The sequence below is a fragment of the Neomonachus schauinslandi genome, chromosome 5 (genome assembly GCF_002201575.2).
Source record: "Neomonachus schauinslandi chromosome 5, ASM220157v2, whole genome shotgun sequence".
NCBI classification, from domain to species: Eukaryota; Metazoa; Chordata; class Mammalia; order Carnivora; family Phocidae; genus Neomonachus; species Neomonachus schauinslandi.
Genome location: NC_058407.1, coordinates 109,945,236 through 109,961,786, shown reverse-complemented (window position 1 = coordinate 109,961,786; position 16,551 = coordinate 109,945,236). Strand labels below are relative to the sequence as shown.

At 36.0% G+C, this 16,551-nt stretch overlaps 1 protein-coding gene and 1 pseudogene across 1 annotated transcript in view; both read right to left on the bottom strand.

Annotated features, from left to right (window-relative positions):
* Positions 1-13,731, bottom strand: part of ZNF438 (zinc finger protein 438) — a 42,626-nt gene extending 28,895 nt beyond the window's left edge. The window contains exon 1 of the mRNA XM_021686518.1: positions 13,715-13,731. Within this exon, the coding sequence (XP_021542193.1) occupies positions 13,715-13,731 (17 nt within the window). The remainder of the gene's footprint in view (positions 1-13,714) is intronic.
* A 56-nt stretch (positions 13,732-13,787) lies between these two features.
* LOC110577254 overlaps positions 13,788-16,551 on the bottom strand; it is a 29,816-nt pseudogene continuing 27,052 nt past the window's right edge.

Genomic DNA, 16,551 nt, shown 5'->3' with positions numbered 1-16,551 from the left:
TTTTGCTATAGCCAAGATTGAGTAACAGAGACCAGATTTGTCCTCCTGCCTGAAACAAGCCAAAAGATAGACAAAGCTGTGAAACAGTATTTCAAAACAATGGACATCAGATCAAAAGACTGTTCCCTCAGGAGACAGGAAACAAATGAGAAGAGCCGTATGACAATGTTGAAGGAAGGGAGAACTCTGGTGGAGATTCCCAGAGTAATGGAGAAAAGAGAGCTGTAGAAAGAGAAAGAGCAAAGAAGAGGATCTCCATTGGGTATCTGCATATGTACTGATCAGCACATGCAAGTAAAGAAACTACCTGAGGTCAGGGGAAGATCCAAGCTTCTCAACACTCACAGAGGGGCAGGGATATCACCTCTTCCTACCAGCCAGACTGAAGAAACTCCTAATTCACAGGACATCGAGTAGAGGACAAAGAAGGGTCTTGCCTTAGTAGAAGATAATCAAACCCTACACCAAGCCATTTCTCTGGTTTAATAGAATAGTAAAGTGAGACTGAAAGGGAACAAACTATTTCCAAGTGTCTTAACTGTACATTTAGAACAGACCTACAAAACTGTCCATCACCCAACAAAGTAAAATTCATCATATCTGACATGTAATTAAAAATTATCAAGCATACAAAGAAGCAGGAAAACACGAGCCATAATGCAGAAAATAATCAAAACTGACCCTCAACTGACACACATTAGAATTAGCAGTCAAGAATACTACATTCTAACTGTAATTAAGTAAGGACTGTATTTCATATGTTCAAAAAGTTAAATATAGATAGGAAAGATATAAAAAAGACCCACGTAAAATTTCCAGAGATGAAATCTATAATATATAAAATGAAAATACACTAGATGGGATTAACAGCATATTACCCATGCCAAAAGAAAATGTTAGCAAACTTGAAGACATAGTAACTAGAGATTTTCCAAAAGGAAACTCAGGAAGAAGAAAGAAAAAAGAAGGAAGGAAGGAAGGAGAAAGAGAGAGAGAGAGAGAAAGAAAGAAAGAAAGAGCGGGGGGGAGGGAGGGAGGGAGGAAGAGAGAAAGAAAAAGAAAAGAAAGGAAGAAATGATAACTGAGCTATAGGACAACTTCAAGTAGCCTAATATATTAGTAATTGGAGAGAAGAAAAATGGAAGGACAAAAAAAAAAAATCATATTAGAAATAACGGCAGAAGTTTTTCCAAATTTGAGTAAAGCTATAAACACACAGACCCCAAAAGCTCAAAATTACCTGAAGCATAAAAAACAGTGAAAACTACACCAAAGCATATCATGACCAAATTGTTCAAAAATAGTGAAAAAAAAATTTTTAAAGGCATTCCAAAGATACATTACATATAGAGGATTTCTTCTTGGAAACAATGCAAGTGAGAAGACAGTGGAGCAGCACCTTTAAAATACTGAAATAAAAAACCTGTAATCTAGAATTCTATGTTCAGAGACAGTATCTTTAAAAAATAAAGGAGAAATGAAGATATTCTATAAATACAAAGCTGAAAAAATAATTACTAGTTCACTCACACTATTAAAATGCTGAACAATGTCTTTTAGGCAGAAGGAATGCTAGGTTAGAATATGGATCTATACATAGGAAGGAAAATTATAGAAATGGGAACTGTACAGTAAGCATACAAGGCTTTTTTCCTTAATATTTAAGTGTCCTAAAAATATGACTATTTAAATAAAAATAATTAAGAATGAAAAGTGGGGTTTATAACATGTAAAAATGATATATGATAACAATAGGACAAAAGTTGAGAGGGGACTAATATAAGTATACAATTGTAAGGTTCTTATATTATCAGTGAAGTGGTATAATATGACTACAAAGTAGATTATGATAAGTTAAACATGTATATTATACATCTCAAAGCAACAACTAAAATCACAAAACAAAGAATTTTAGCGAAAAAGCCAATAATTTAAAAATGGAATCATAAAAACACTCAGTTTTCAAGGGAAAATAGAAGAACAGAATAAAACAGATGGGACAAATAGAAATAAGATAGCAAGATGGTAGATTAAAACCTAATCATATCAATAATCATATTAAATATAAATGATCTAAATATGCCAATAAAAGAATAAAGTTTGTATAAAAATGCAAGACCCAACTATATGTTGCCTATAAGAAAGGCACTTTAAATATGGAGATACAAACAGGTTATAAGTAAAAGAATGGAAAAAGAGTTAGCACCAGACAAAAGAAAGGTAGAGTGGCTATATTAGTATCAGAAAAAGTAGATTATAGAGCAATGAATATTACCAGGCATAAAGAAGCTCATTTCATAATTATAAAAGGTCAACTCTTCAAAAAGATATAATAATCCCAAATATTTATGTTCCAAATAACTGAGCTTCAAAATACATAAAGAACTAACAGAACTGCAAGGAAAAATAGACAATAATTTATAATCAATACTCAATAAGAGAAAATCACTAAAGATATTAGAGAGCAACTTGACCCAATTGACATTTATAAAACATCCCACCCAACACTACAGAATATACATTGTTTTCAAGTGCACATGAAATATTTATCAAGAAAGACCATATTCTGGGCCATAGAAAAAGTCTCAATACACTTAAGAGGATTCAAGTCATATAATGTATGTTCTCTGACCACAGTGGAATTAAAGTAGAAACCATAAAAACACAAATATTACCTGGAAAATCTCCAAATACTTGTTAACTAAATCACACACTTATAAAATAACCTATGGGTTCAAAGAAGAAAGCAAAATGAAAATTATGAAGTTTTTTGAACTGAATGAAATGCAAACACAACACATCAAAAAGCAGTACACAGAGGGAAATTTAGAGTACTAAGCATCTCTTTTAGTAAAGAAAGTAGGCCTCAAGTCAATGACCTCAGTTTCTACCTTAAAAACCAGAAAAAGCAAATTTAAACCAAAGTAAGTGGAAGAAAAGAAATAAGAGATTGGAGAGTATAATAAGTGAAATGAACAACAGAAAAACAGATAAAAATAAATTAAATCAAAAGCAGATTCTTCAAGAATATCAATATATTTGATAAACCTTTAGCTTAATCAAAAGAAATGACCAGTATCAGGAATGAGAGAGGTGACCTCACTACAGATACTACTGCTATTAAAAAGATAATAGGGATCATTACAAACAACATTTTGGCAATAAATTTGATAAGTTAAATTAAATGAACAATTTTCCTGAAAGACACAAACTACCAAAGCTCACTCAAAAAGTCTCTATATTTTCAAAGAAACTGAATTTCTAGTTAAAAATTTTCCCTCGAAGAAAATTCCAGTCCGCGATGGTTGGTTTCGTGAAATTTACTGAATATTTAAAGAAGAAACAATACCAGTTATGCACAAATTCTTCTAGAAAATTGAAAAGGAGGAGGGAATTGTAACAATCTAATTCTATGAGGCCAATATTAAAGAGATATTATACAGATATTATACAATATTAAAACCAGACAAAAAGCCACTAGAAGGAAAGAAACCTCAAGACCAACATCCCTCATAACATAAATGCAAAAATTATAAACAAAATTTTAGACCAAAGACACTACAGAGAGAAAATTACAGGCCAATATCCCTGATGAACACAGACACAATAATCCTCAACAAAATACTAGCAAACTGAATTCAACAATATATTAAAAAGATTACTTACCATGATCACATAAGATGTATTCTAGGGATGCGAGGGTGGCTCAATATTTGCAAGTCAATCAATATGATACCTTACATTAACAAGAGAAAGGATAAAAACCACATTATCATCTCAATAGATGCAGAAAAAGCATTTGACAAAATACCACATCCATTCCTGATAAAAACCCTCAACAAAGTGGATTAGAGGGAACATAACTCAACGTAATAAAGGCCATATTTGAAAAACCCACAGCTAACATCATACTCAATGGGGAAAAACTAAGAGCTTTCCCCCCCAAGATCATAAGCAAGACAAGGATGTCCACTCTCACCACTTTTATTCAACATAATATTGGGTGTCCTAGCTGCAGCTATTAGATAAGAAAAAGAAATAGCAGGCATCCAAATTGGTAAGGAAGAAGTAAAACTTACACTATTTGCAGATGACATGATACTATATATAGAAAACCCTAAAGACTCCACAAAAAAAAAAAAAAAGCCTCCACTATTAGAACTGATAAATGGATTCAGTAAAGTCAAGGAAACAAAATTAATATACAGAAATCTGTTGCATTTCTGTACACTAATAATGAAGTAGCAGAAAAAGAAATTAAGAAAACAATCCATTTACAATTGTACCAAAGATACCTAGGAATAAATTTAACGAAGGAGTTGAAAGACCTATACTCTGAAAACTATAAAACACTGATGAAAAGATATTAAAGTCAACACAAGCAAATGAGAAGTTATTCCATGCTCATGAACTAGAAGAATATTACTAAAATGTCCATAGTACCCAAAGCAATCACAGATTCAATATAATCCATATCAAAATATCAACAGCATTTTGTCACAGAATTAGAAAAAATAATACCAAAATTTGTATGGAATGACAAAAGACCCCAAATAGCCAAAGCAATCTTGAGAAAGCAGCACAAAGATGAAGGTATCAGAATTCCAGATTTCAAACTACACTACAAAATTACGGTAATCAAAACAATATGGCAGTGGCACAAAAACAAACACAAAGATCAACAGAACAGAATAGAGAGCCCAGAAATAAACCTATGATTATAGGGTCAATTAACCTATGCCAGAGGAGGCAAGAATATACAATGGGAAAAGACTTTTTTCAATAAATAATGTTGGGAAAACTGGACCACTACATGCAACTGGGTCACTTTCTTACACCATACAAAAAAATAAACTCAAAATGGATTAAAGAACTAAATATGAAACCATAAAACCCCTAGAAGAAAACATAGGTAGTAATTTCTTTGACACCAGCCTTAGCAACATTTTTTCCCTCAGGCAAGGGAAACAAAAGCAAAAATAAACTATTGGGACTACATCAAAATTTTGCTTTTTGCACAGCAAAAGAAACCAAAAGAACAGGGCAACTTACTTAATGGGAGATATTTGGAGTGGGGACTCTTTGGGGGGTATTTTTGCAATATGCTGAGCCTTAAAGTTCCACATTCCTTTTGATTCAGACCTTCCTTCCGATTCAGAAAGTATTCATTATCATACTATACTATGGCATGGTAGTATAGTACTATACTATACTGCCATCCCTCTTCATTATCATCATCCTTATTACCTTTTTAAAATTCTTCAGGGTGCCATTTAAAATACACACAAAAAGTAAGACTGTTGAATCACAGACCTGTACCTCTGAAACAAATAATACATTATATGTTAAAAAAAAAAAGAAGAAGAAGAAGAAGATAGCAGGAGGGGAAGAATGAAGGGGGGGAAATCAGAGGGGGAGACGAACCATGAGAGACTATGGACTCTGAAAAACAAACTGAGGGTTCTAGAGGGGAGGGGGGTGGGGGATGGGTTAGCCTGGTGATGGGTATTAAAGAGAGCACGTTCTTCATGGAGCACTGGGTGTTATACGCAAACAATGAATCATGGAACACTACATCAAAAACTAATGATGTAATGTACGGTGATTAACATAACATAATAAAAAAAAATCATAAAATAAAATAAAATACACACAAAAAGTAAAATCCCTAAGTAAATTAGGATATATTTTTACAATAATGCTATTACAATGTTTCTTAAATTATTTAAAATATAAAAATTGCTTATCATACATTTTTGTATGAAAGCGGCTGGTTATGGAGAGGTATGGTTCACTACTTTCCCCCATATATGCATGAGAAAAGCTACCAAATATTAAAAGGGGCTATTTCTTATCTTTTTTTTTAAAGATTTATTTATTTTAGAGAGAGAATGTGCACGAGTGTGTGTGAACAGGGGGGCGAAAGGGAGAGAAAATCTCAAGCAGACTCCCCACTGAGCACAGAGCCTGATGCAGGGCTCAATCCCACGACTCCGAGACCATGACCTGAGCCGAAATCAAGAGTCAGATATTCAACCGACTGAGCCACCGAGGCACTTCTAAAAGGGGCTATTTCTGAGTGGGGGATTAAATTACTGTTTACTTTCCTTTTTATGTTTGTGGATATATGACTAAGTTTCCCTAATGAACAAATACTATCTTTGCCATCAAAAAAAAAAAAAAAAAAAGACAAGTCTTTATATTATTGCTCTGGAATGCTACATGAGATAAGGAGTGCCATTAAAATAATTTTACCTATACCCCCAATATTTTGGCCTTTAAAGTAGAAAATTTGCTCAAATAGAGTCTAATGTCTTCTTCTGCCACTGTTGTATTTAACTCTACTGTAATTATGAAAAGTGAATGAATTATGTAATAAATGCACCTAATGCTTATTAAAGCAAACTTATGAATAATCATAATCTTGCATCTTCTGATTGGGCTGGAAATAAAAGTGCATTATATAAATGTGCTAGAGGAAAAGTGGCATAAAAAGTCACATAAGCTCTAACAGTATCTTTCAAATATCACACGAGCAAAGTCAATATGCATCTTTACTCAAGGCACCATGATACAGGACTAGCAGTCAGTATATACAATTTCTGATAATTATAACCTGACTTTTCTCACTTGAATGCTGAAAGGTATTTTAAGTAGAAAAATCTACCTGAAAGGAAAAAATGTTAACTAATGCAAACAGTGAATGCCATCAATTATAGCAAGATTTAATACAATATGCTTTATAAATCACTCATACGAGTACTTTTGATTTCAGTTAATATGTCATTTTTTAAGAGTTGATTAAAAATAAAAATTAGGTGAATGGGTTACTTGAGAAGTAACAGCTTGATGGTTCTGGAAATGGAAATCTCCCATTTATTCCCTTGTCTTTGTTATGCTACCTTGCCTTAAAAATAAATTTAGATAAAGAACCTTACAGAATATATAAAAATCATTGGCTCCATGCTCAATGAGCTTATTAACATTAACCACGGTGTGAGTATGTGTTTAAGTGCATGCTCTTTTGTGTGTATATGGGCACCAACCAGAGCTGCAATGTAGCCATTCATCTAGATTATTATTTCTAGGGAACCATTTCCTAGAGAAGAAACATGTCATACATCACCTGCCTGATACACTGTCATTCAGATAAATGCCATAATAATAAGTGGCCAGGAGAAACTAAAATACGAAAATATTTTAAAAGGTAATAAAGTTTTGGGTGCCTTACCATTGATAATTTGTAACAGGCTCTTCTTTGTATGTTTAAGATAATGTGATTGGGCAGCTGCTCATCCCACAGGCCTTCCTCTAGTTTTGATTCTACTGTGACTTTTGATTTTAAAGTATTGCACAGTGACTCTCGCACACGTTCTAAGTTTGAGGCTAGACCTGGAGTGGGTAAATCCACAGGTGAGAGTTTTACCGACACTAACTCTTCTGCACTGAGTGCTTACTATGTGCGGGACCTACCAGGTAATTCACACATACCTCTTAGCCTCACCTGAGGATCAGCAGTTGTTATCTTTCAAGTCAAGAAACAGGCTCAAAGAAATGAAGCAACATGTGCAAGGTCACTAGGATGAGCCAAAATTAATGTCCTCAGGTGTGTGTCTCATTCCTAAATTCATATTCATGTTCCTGTTCTCCCACATGCAGATTCTCCCTTCCCCTCCATCCTTCCTCCCTTTTTTTCTTCTCTGATGCACACATGAACACACATACAAGTGTGCATCAAGTCAATGGAAATACACACAGAACGTTTTTGTGCTGGATACTAGAACAGAAGGAAAATCAGGGAAACACAGAATGGGAACAACGGGGGGGAAACGGGGAAAAGTGGTTTAGTGAAGCTGGGAAAGGAGTGAATCTGGGGAATAAAAGAATTCGGGGAGAAATGACAGTCATCTTCGACATATGGAGAGAAGCTACTTGGAAGGACTGGAGGGACCCTCCGTGGCTCCAGCAGGCAGCACTAAGACCAGTGAGGGAAACAAGTGATAAGGGGGCAAATTTCACCTGGATACGAGGAAGAACTTCGTCATGACTACGGATATTCAACTGTGGAACCTACTCCATAGCATGCTATGGGATATATTAAATTCTGTCACCAAAAAAGTTGAGGGAGAAGCTGACTGAAGCTTTGGTTTTCCGCCCTAAGAATACAAACAGTACACCTTAGGAACATGGCAGCGAAGGGCTGAGAAAGGTGGTATAACCCCAGACAACATATAAGTGAAAAAGCCACCTTCTTTTATGTATTAAGGAAATGAAACCAGTCATGACACAGAGGAGGAAAAAAAGGAACTCCTTGAATGAACTCATACTTGAGAAGTATTCAACACTGCTCTTGTCCTTTATATACTCAGGTACTGTTTGAAAAAATTTAATGCACTTGAGAATGAATTTTCCTAGCTTGTTTTAAGTAATTTCATGTGTCCATTATATTTCACTATTTTTTTTTTACTTTTCAGATCAATTTTATTGAGATATAATTTACATACAACAAACATACACACAAACATACACCCCAGTGTAGTAATCACATTCTTTATTCATATTAAGGGCCCGCCTGGCAGGACAGAGTGCCCCTTCCAGGGCTAGCTAATCCTGAAGACAGCAAACAACTCCCCTGTGAACACTCGTTTCATATGCAAACAAACCAGTCAGAGTCCATATCCCCAACCACCTCCATTATCTTAATGTCACACAACTTGCCAATATTTTCCCTGGCCTAAATCACGCCAGGGCCAGGTACCAGACAACGAGGACCACCCTACAGCCTGGAGCTGCTGAAATCATTCAAACTAGCCAATCCTAAACTGTTTCTCTGGCCTTGCCTTGCCTCTCCCAGGAAGACCACAATAAAGGCTCTTGGCCATGCTTTCCCATAGCTCTTTCTGCCTCCTGACCAACCCTGGAACTTCCCAATGTGTGCCCTCTCCTCTTAGGAACTGTAAGAGATAAATTCCTTTTTCAAAGGTAGTTTTCCCTGTGTCTTTCACCCTACCACACCTGAAACAAATCCCAGATATATTTTAAGAAAAAATAAAATGTGAATATCACTTTGGAAAGTTTCCTCATTACCTGAAAAAGTTCCGTTGTGCTCTTTACAGTCAATCTCCACCCCTCATCACGGGACCCAAGCAATCACTGATGCTTTCTGTCACTATACCTTAGCTTTGCCTGTTCTAGGATTTCATATCACTTCATATCGATCAAACAGTACGAATTCTCTTCTTGTATGCATCTAATCATTCCTTTCTCTTGTTGAATGGTATTCCGTCCTATGACTATAACACAAATAACACAATTTGTTTATCCATGCACCCACTGATGGGCATTTTCCTTGTTGACGGTTTTGGGTTATCATGAAAAACAGTGCTACAAATATTTGTGTCCAAGTCTTTGTGTAGATAAATGTGTTCACATCTCTTGGGTGAAAGCCTAGGAGTGGAATTTAGTCGAGGGTGGTATATTAACTGTATGTTTAACTTTATAAGTAATTAATTGCTTGTTTTCCAAAGTGCTTGTACTATATCCCATTGATTTAAAAAACTACCCCCTCTAGGCAATGACTGAATTCATGTTTTTTGAGATCTTTACATAAATAAGAGGACCTGAATCCCTTACATTCAATTTTGTTAAAATAATATAAGCTTCTAGAACATAAATTCTGACTAATAGTAGTATTCATCATTCACTCAATTGTAATAAATGCTTATTCCTATCTCTGTCCTATTTAAGAAACAAATAATATAATGCTCAAATTGGTACTAAAGGATTAGAAAAGCTGAAAGAGAATCTATAAATTTTGATCCACTTAGAAAATTCTTAGTGCTTCATTAATATAATGTATTAATATTTGACAATCTCCTTCCTTCCCTAAATGACTGCATACTGCTAATGAGTTCAGTAAGAAAGCCTCTCTTTAAATTCAGATATTTCTGAATGTCAGCCCTTGAGAGAGTAAAGTGCTTTACAGAGTCATCCTGGGGGACTAATTTGTTTAAGACCCTTCAAAGCAACTTCTTTTCTACTTAGAGTCGGGGAAATTTTAGAAGTACATAGTCCTATTTCCCCTAATTTTTTAGACGTGTTGTTAAGTTGGTCTCACCAGATGCTCACTACTGTTCTCCAAACCAAAAAACCCTAAAAGACTAGACTGACCCTTAATTTTCAGGACCACATTCCAGCCCAATCTCAATGAGTTAAGTGTAATGTAAAAAGGATCAGCAAACTCAGTAAGAAGATACACGTTTTTAACTAAAACTTCTTACTGTGTGGCCCTGGAGAAGTCATTTTATCTTTTTTTCTGTTTCAGTTTCCCCAAATTAGGAAGGGAGAGATAATAATATGTAATTGGTTTGACTGATTAAAAGGCATTAAACTAGTCTTACGTGTTGAAAATACATTGTAAAAAAAAATACTATTCAAAAAAGGTTATGTTTTATATGTTAACAAAGTTCCCCAGGATTCTTCCAAAAGTAAAGAAATACTTATTATTATCTTTGGCATTTCCAAGGGAAAAAAAGGGAATATAGTAGAACATACCTAGAAACACAAACAACGTTATTTCCAACTGTAAGATCTAATCATTTGCCCTCATACAGTGCACGTACATACAGATACTCGGGTTCCTTACCATGTGCTGTATGTACAAGTGAACAAGGCAAGATGTTTGGGAGGGCATTTTTCTGTCTCAGTCAAAATCTATTCAGGAAAATATGTTCTAGCCTGAGGCCTTCTTTTCTTTTCCCTTCACAGGATTTCTATATAATTTCTTCCAAGTCCTGTGGCTCTAAGTACAATTCTACATTTATATTTCTAGTTCCCAGGTTCCAGGGCGAGATGTTCTCTGCTTACTACATATTTCCACTTGGCTACCTGCAGACTAACTGTAGCTCCTGCTTCCTCTGAAAGGGTTTTTCAAAATTATCGCCGCTCCTCCAAACCCATTACTGCCTTAGGTCAGGTCTTGCTGCTATTACAATAGCCTCCTCAATTCTCTGCCTGCCTCCTGGCTTCCATCTTTCCAACTATTCTTTGTGAAACAGCCAGAACTCTCTTTCCCTTTTTCCTTTTTAATGAAAACATTTTTTATTTTATTTAGATTTGCTGAGGTATAACTGACAGATAAAACTGTACATACAGTGTACAACATGATGATGTGACGTATGTAATACTTTGTGAAATGGTTACCACAATCAGGGTAATTACCATATCACACCATCGCACATAGCTACGTGTGTGTGCGTGCACTCTGAGGACACTTAAGTTCTCCCTTTTAGCAAATTTCGAGGAAACAACACAGTATTACTAACTATAGTTGCCAGGTTGTACGTTAGATCCCCAGAGACAAGCACTTTCAATTCTCAGAGCTGATTCTTCTGGTGTTTATATCTCCGTATCTGTGGGTAACATGCTTATGATCCTACTTCTCGATTGGTCACTTTTAGGCAGTATCTACTGTGGTTCCACTGTGGAGAATGAAGAGCTATCTGTATTTTTCTCTCCCCATCAACAAAAATCCTGCTTAATCATTTTTCTGAGTATAGAATTCCAGGTTGAAATTTAAAGGCGTTGTTCCACTGTCTTTCGGTTTCCAATGTTGGTGTTAACAAATCCAAAGTTATTTGTGGTCCTTTGTATGCAGTCTGTTTTCATTTTTTCTTTATGGAAACAATGTTTGGAAATTTCACAGTTTTGTATCTCAGCATATTTTCATCCATTTGCCAAGTGTTTGGTGGGCCTTTTCAACCTGGAAACTCTCACATTCAGATCCTGGATTATTCAATTTTTTTTTGTTTTGTTTTTGAGAGTTCCTAATTTACTTTTCTCTGCTTTTTCCCCCTTGAACTCTTTCTTATTCAGATGTCCACCCTCCCTGGACAGTTACATTTAGTTACACCCTTTCCCCCTCTTCCTATGTCTTCTCTCTTTTACTTTTCCTCTTTCTGGAAAAATGTATCTTCCAGTGTTTCAACTGAGTTCCAACTGTCATCTTTACCCAGTGGTCCATGAATGGTCTTTTTTTTTTTTTTTTTTAAGTAATCTCTATACCCAATGTGGAGCTTGAACTTACAACCCCAAGATCAGGGGTCCCATGCTCCAGGGACTGAGTCAGCCAGGCACCCCCATGAATGGTCTTTTTAATGCAAATCTAATCATGCTTTTCCTGGGCCTCAGGTCCTTCAGTGGCTCCCTGTTGTCCACAAGGTAAAGTCCGACCTCTTCTGCACAGCACATGAGGCCTTCCACACACTGGCCTGTGGGGTCATCAATGCTACATTATTAAGAGCTGCATCTCCAAGGCAACCAAGTATGTCCACCCATATGCTTCCACAATTCTTCATGGAAAGGCCTTCTCTCCCCTGTCTTGCCACATAATTCCTACTTACCTTCCTCTGCAAAGTCCACCTGGCCAATGTGAGGCATTTTTATTGATCTGTCCATTATCTTCCAACACACTTTGGCTCTCTCTTAGCATGTAGCATCTGTTTAAATCCATCTGTTTCCCCCTTAATTTGGTGAGTTTCTTGATGGTGGGACAATGTCATATTTATCTCTATGCTTCCAGAACCTAGAGGTGACTGTTCTATAATAAGGTTTAGTAAATGTTTATTGAATGAATAAAAGTCACTAGTCCTATAAAAATAACAGCGCTAGAAATTATTTAACAATACGTGCACAGTTCCACCTAATGGTTTTCATACCATTTAAATCTTTTAGTTTGCAATAGTAAGTTCCTAAAATTCTGAGTAACTTTTTCATGAATAGTGATTTTTAAATCTGAAGCAATGTCTTTTTAATTTTGCCACTATTACACTTTTCCATAACCTAAAGTGACAGATAATTGACTAAGTTAATTTTTCAGTAGTAAATTTCCTTTGATCATGACAGATCGCCTGGTTGTGTTTTTAGAAGGACTGAAACACTCCTAAAATGACTTAAAAATTATCTTACGTAACCATAAAAAAAATGTCCTACTTTCAGTTTCTCTAGTACCAGGCTTGAGGCTTTTCAGATAGATCAACACTGTTTTAAGTGTCATCACCTACCCATAAAAAGTCCTAGGAAACAATGATTCCCAGCATTATATGTAAGTGCAATACGCTGATGCTGCAGCTTTTCTGTTAAAAGGCCTTAGTGCTTTTTAGTCCCATTTAAAAACACTCAAGTTTTGGCACGTTTTAACAAATAGGCATCCTTTCCTTTCTTATTTATTTAAACGTAAGAGACACAGATGTAAGAAAAACATTTGGGTGTTTCTACATCAACCAGAGCATCCTTGGAATTTCCCACCTGGATTCTCAATGCTCAAAGAATGAAGTTGTTCAGGCCAGTGAGGGTACCATTACAATGAAGATGAAAGCAATGCGAAAAAGAATTGCACCATTTGGTAATAAATGACACTCATCAGTAAAAGAAATGCATAAAATAAAGATGCTGTCATTTACACATTCACGATATAGATACATCTTGTGAATCTGTTCATTATTTCACTCCCTTGGATCATTCTGGCTGGTGGTGTTTCAATCAGTTTAGATTTAATTCATTACTTTGAAATAATCACATCTCCACCATTCTTGCTCTTCTCCTGTCTACATTCAGTGATGCAATCCCCTTTAAACGAAGAAAGGTTTACAGCCAACTGGTACAATTTCAAGATCATTTTGGATCCCTCACATTCTTTTTCTCTCCTAAATCTTACCTGCTGCCAAGCACCATGGCGTTCTGGTTTCATCACCACAGACCAGCTGGTGTGCTTTCAAAAGACTCTAGTTCTACCTGCTGCGTCTCTTCTTTTCTCCCTTCCTCGCAGCACCGCCAGTAATGGCCATTTCTCTCTCAGCCCTACTCCCATCTTTAACTTTTTCTTCCTCCTCTACAGTGTCTGCATTAAATTAAAATCCCATCAATTAGCTTTACAATGACCGTTTCAATTAAAGAAAAAAACCCACATCACTGCTCTATTTCCTGCTAACTTCATCCATATTTTTTATGTTCTTGTGGGTGTGTGAGCTGCTGCTTTACAAATGATTGTGTGATTTTTCTTCCTCTTTTCAAATAATTCAAACTTTCACCTTTTCCCTGGAGCACTCTAGTCACAGATTTACCTTTTCAGCATCAGCTAAATTTTTGTTATTCTATGCCCCTGATGGCATTTGTCTAATACTTAGGTTATCATAAAATGATTATCTGCCACACAGAAGAAGCTACACAGAAACGAACAAGCCTCCCTCTCATTCTATAAACCCGATTCCCTCCTCAGAGGCAACAGCTCTTAGCACCAATGTGGGTCTCCTTTCAGAAACAGTCTGTATGTATATAAGACTTTCTCCTCTCCCCAAATCAGAGCAGATATTACATGCTACTCTTTTCTCATTTAATATATTTAATATATTTTCGAGAGCTCTCTGTATCAGCACTTATGGATCCTCTTCATTCCTTTTATATTTTTTAAAGATTCAGCTTTTTAAAGATTTTTTTTATTCATTCATTTGAGAGAGAGAGAGAGAGCAGGGAGAGGAGCAGAGGGAGAGAGACAAGCAGACTCCATGTTGAGCGTGGAGCCAGATGCAGGGCTCAATTCTGTGACCCTGAGATCATGACCTGAGCTGAAATCAAGAGTTGGACGCTCAACTGACTGAGTCACCCAGGCACCCCCTCTTCATTCCTTTTAAAGGCTGTATAGTATTTCATTGCATAGACCCACAACTTCTTAACCATCCACCCACTGACTAACAATGAGATTGTTCTCAGTCTTTTGCTCTCACAAAGCTGCAGTGTACATTCTTACACCTATATCTTCGCAAGTCCATCTGCGGGATGAAAGCACACTAAGGAATTTCTTAGGTTGATTTAAAATTTTTATGGATATTACCAAATTGTCACTCAAAGAAGTTATACTGATTTACCCAACAACATACGAAAATGCCTCTAAAGTGCTATTTGCAAAAATTGCCACAGGAATTTTTCAGTCAACTATCTAAAAGCTTCAAAGATTCTAGCATGCCTAGATATTTTTCTCAACTCTAGTTGAATATAAAAACACCGCTCTTTGTTGAAATATACAAACACTGACAATAAAATGAAAACCAAGTTTCACATCTCAAGGATTTAGAAAGGTGATTGTTTATGGAAAATCCCTGACAGACTAGAAAAGGAAAAAAGAGTCAGTTGTAATAGAAAGTGCTGCTGCCCAGCATCACCCAAAGGAAGTGGGTATTAATGTCATGGACCATCGCCCATTAGTTGGTATCAGGACATTCTTGCTATGAAATGAAAAGACAAAGTGATTTCCTAATTGAAAAAGACAAACCAGATAAAATTAACAGGAGGAAAAAATCCTACATATTTGAAAAACTAGCCTTTTAAAAATGTTTTTCTTTGCAAGATATTAGAGAATGCACAGGTGTAGTTTGAAGGATAATTTTATAGTGTAAAAATGCCGCTCCTTTATCTAATATGAAATGATGTTTTGACTGAGGTGCTACCCGCTGAGGATCAGGTGAACCCAATTAACCCAATTTTTACTTGTCCGTACTAAGTGGTTTATTTTAGATGTATACTACTCCCTAAATCCTTTAGGGTACAACATAGAAAACCATAAACAGGCTATAAAGGTCATGACATTAATTTTCCTGTCATTCTCATGCTTTAAATAGGCATCAGAAAACTAAAAAAAATCTTGTCCTCTGGGAAGGAAGGCAAATCTGAAACTAATTATGGTAGTTATTATTGTAATACTATTAAATTAAACACTGTGACCCAAGCTAAATTTATCGTGGTACCTTTTGTTAGTGAATAAAACTTCCCAAATAAGATTATTGCATCCTCTCATACAGCAAACTGATTCACCAGAGGACTAGTAGAACAAAGTAACCACTGAAAAGCCTGAATTTTCACTCACTTAGAGTTAACTAAAAAGTTTAAAAAGCATACATGGATTTTTTATGCATAAAATGCTCTCTTACAAAGCTTTATTTAAAAAGTAAAAACTTTACATGGGCAGAATATTGAGCCAATAGTCATATCTGTCACAGACAGTTTATCTCCACTTGTTTTCTGTGGTCTAATACGTCTCCTATTTTGTGAACTCGGGACTCTCTCCTTTTGTTATTTATTTAAACCTAAAAGAAAATAAAGTGTGGGGGGGATAGCTCAGTAGCTTCTTTTTCTGCTTAAATTTCCAAAACTCAAACTGCTTTAGGTGTCTGGAGGACAACATGGTCCAGAGGCAACATCTAAGCTTAAGAGTTTCTGGGAGTTCAGGTTCCCATCTCATTACCAACAGCTGGTCTGGACTCCAGGTGGGAGAGGAAGCTGCTTGACCTGGCAAGTGGCAAGTGTTTGCTGTGTGTGTCCTCGAGCGCCCTGAAACTGGAATGATTACCCACGCAGACTCTGTTAGGCTCTTTTAATCCTTACAAATGCTGGAGGAGAGATAAGGGCCAAGGACAGTGAATGATGAGTTTGGGTGGGTGGGAAGAAAAGCTGGGCAAGAAGAAGGACTATCAACATCTGTGTGAGACTGAAGAGCAGGGG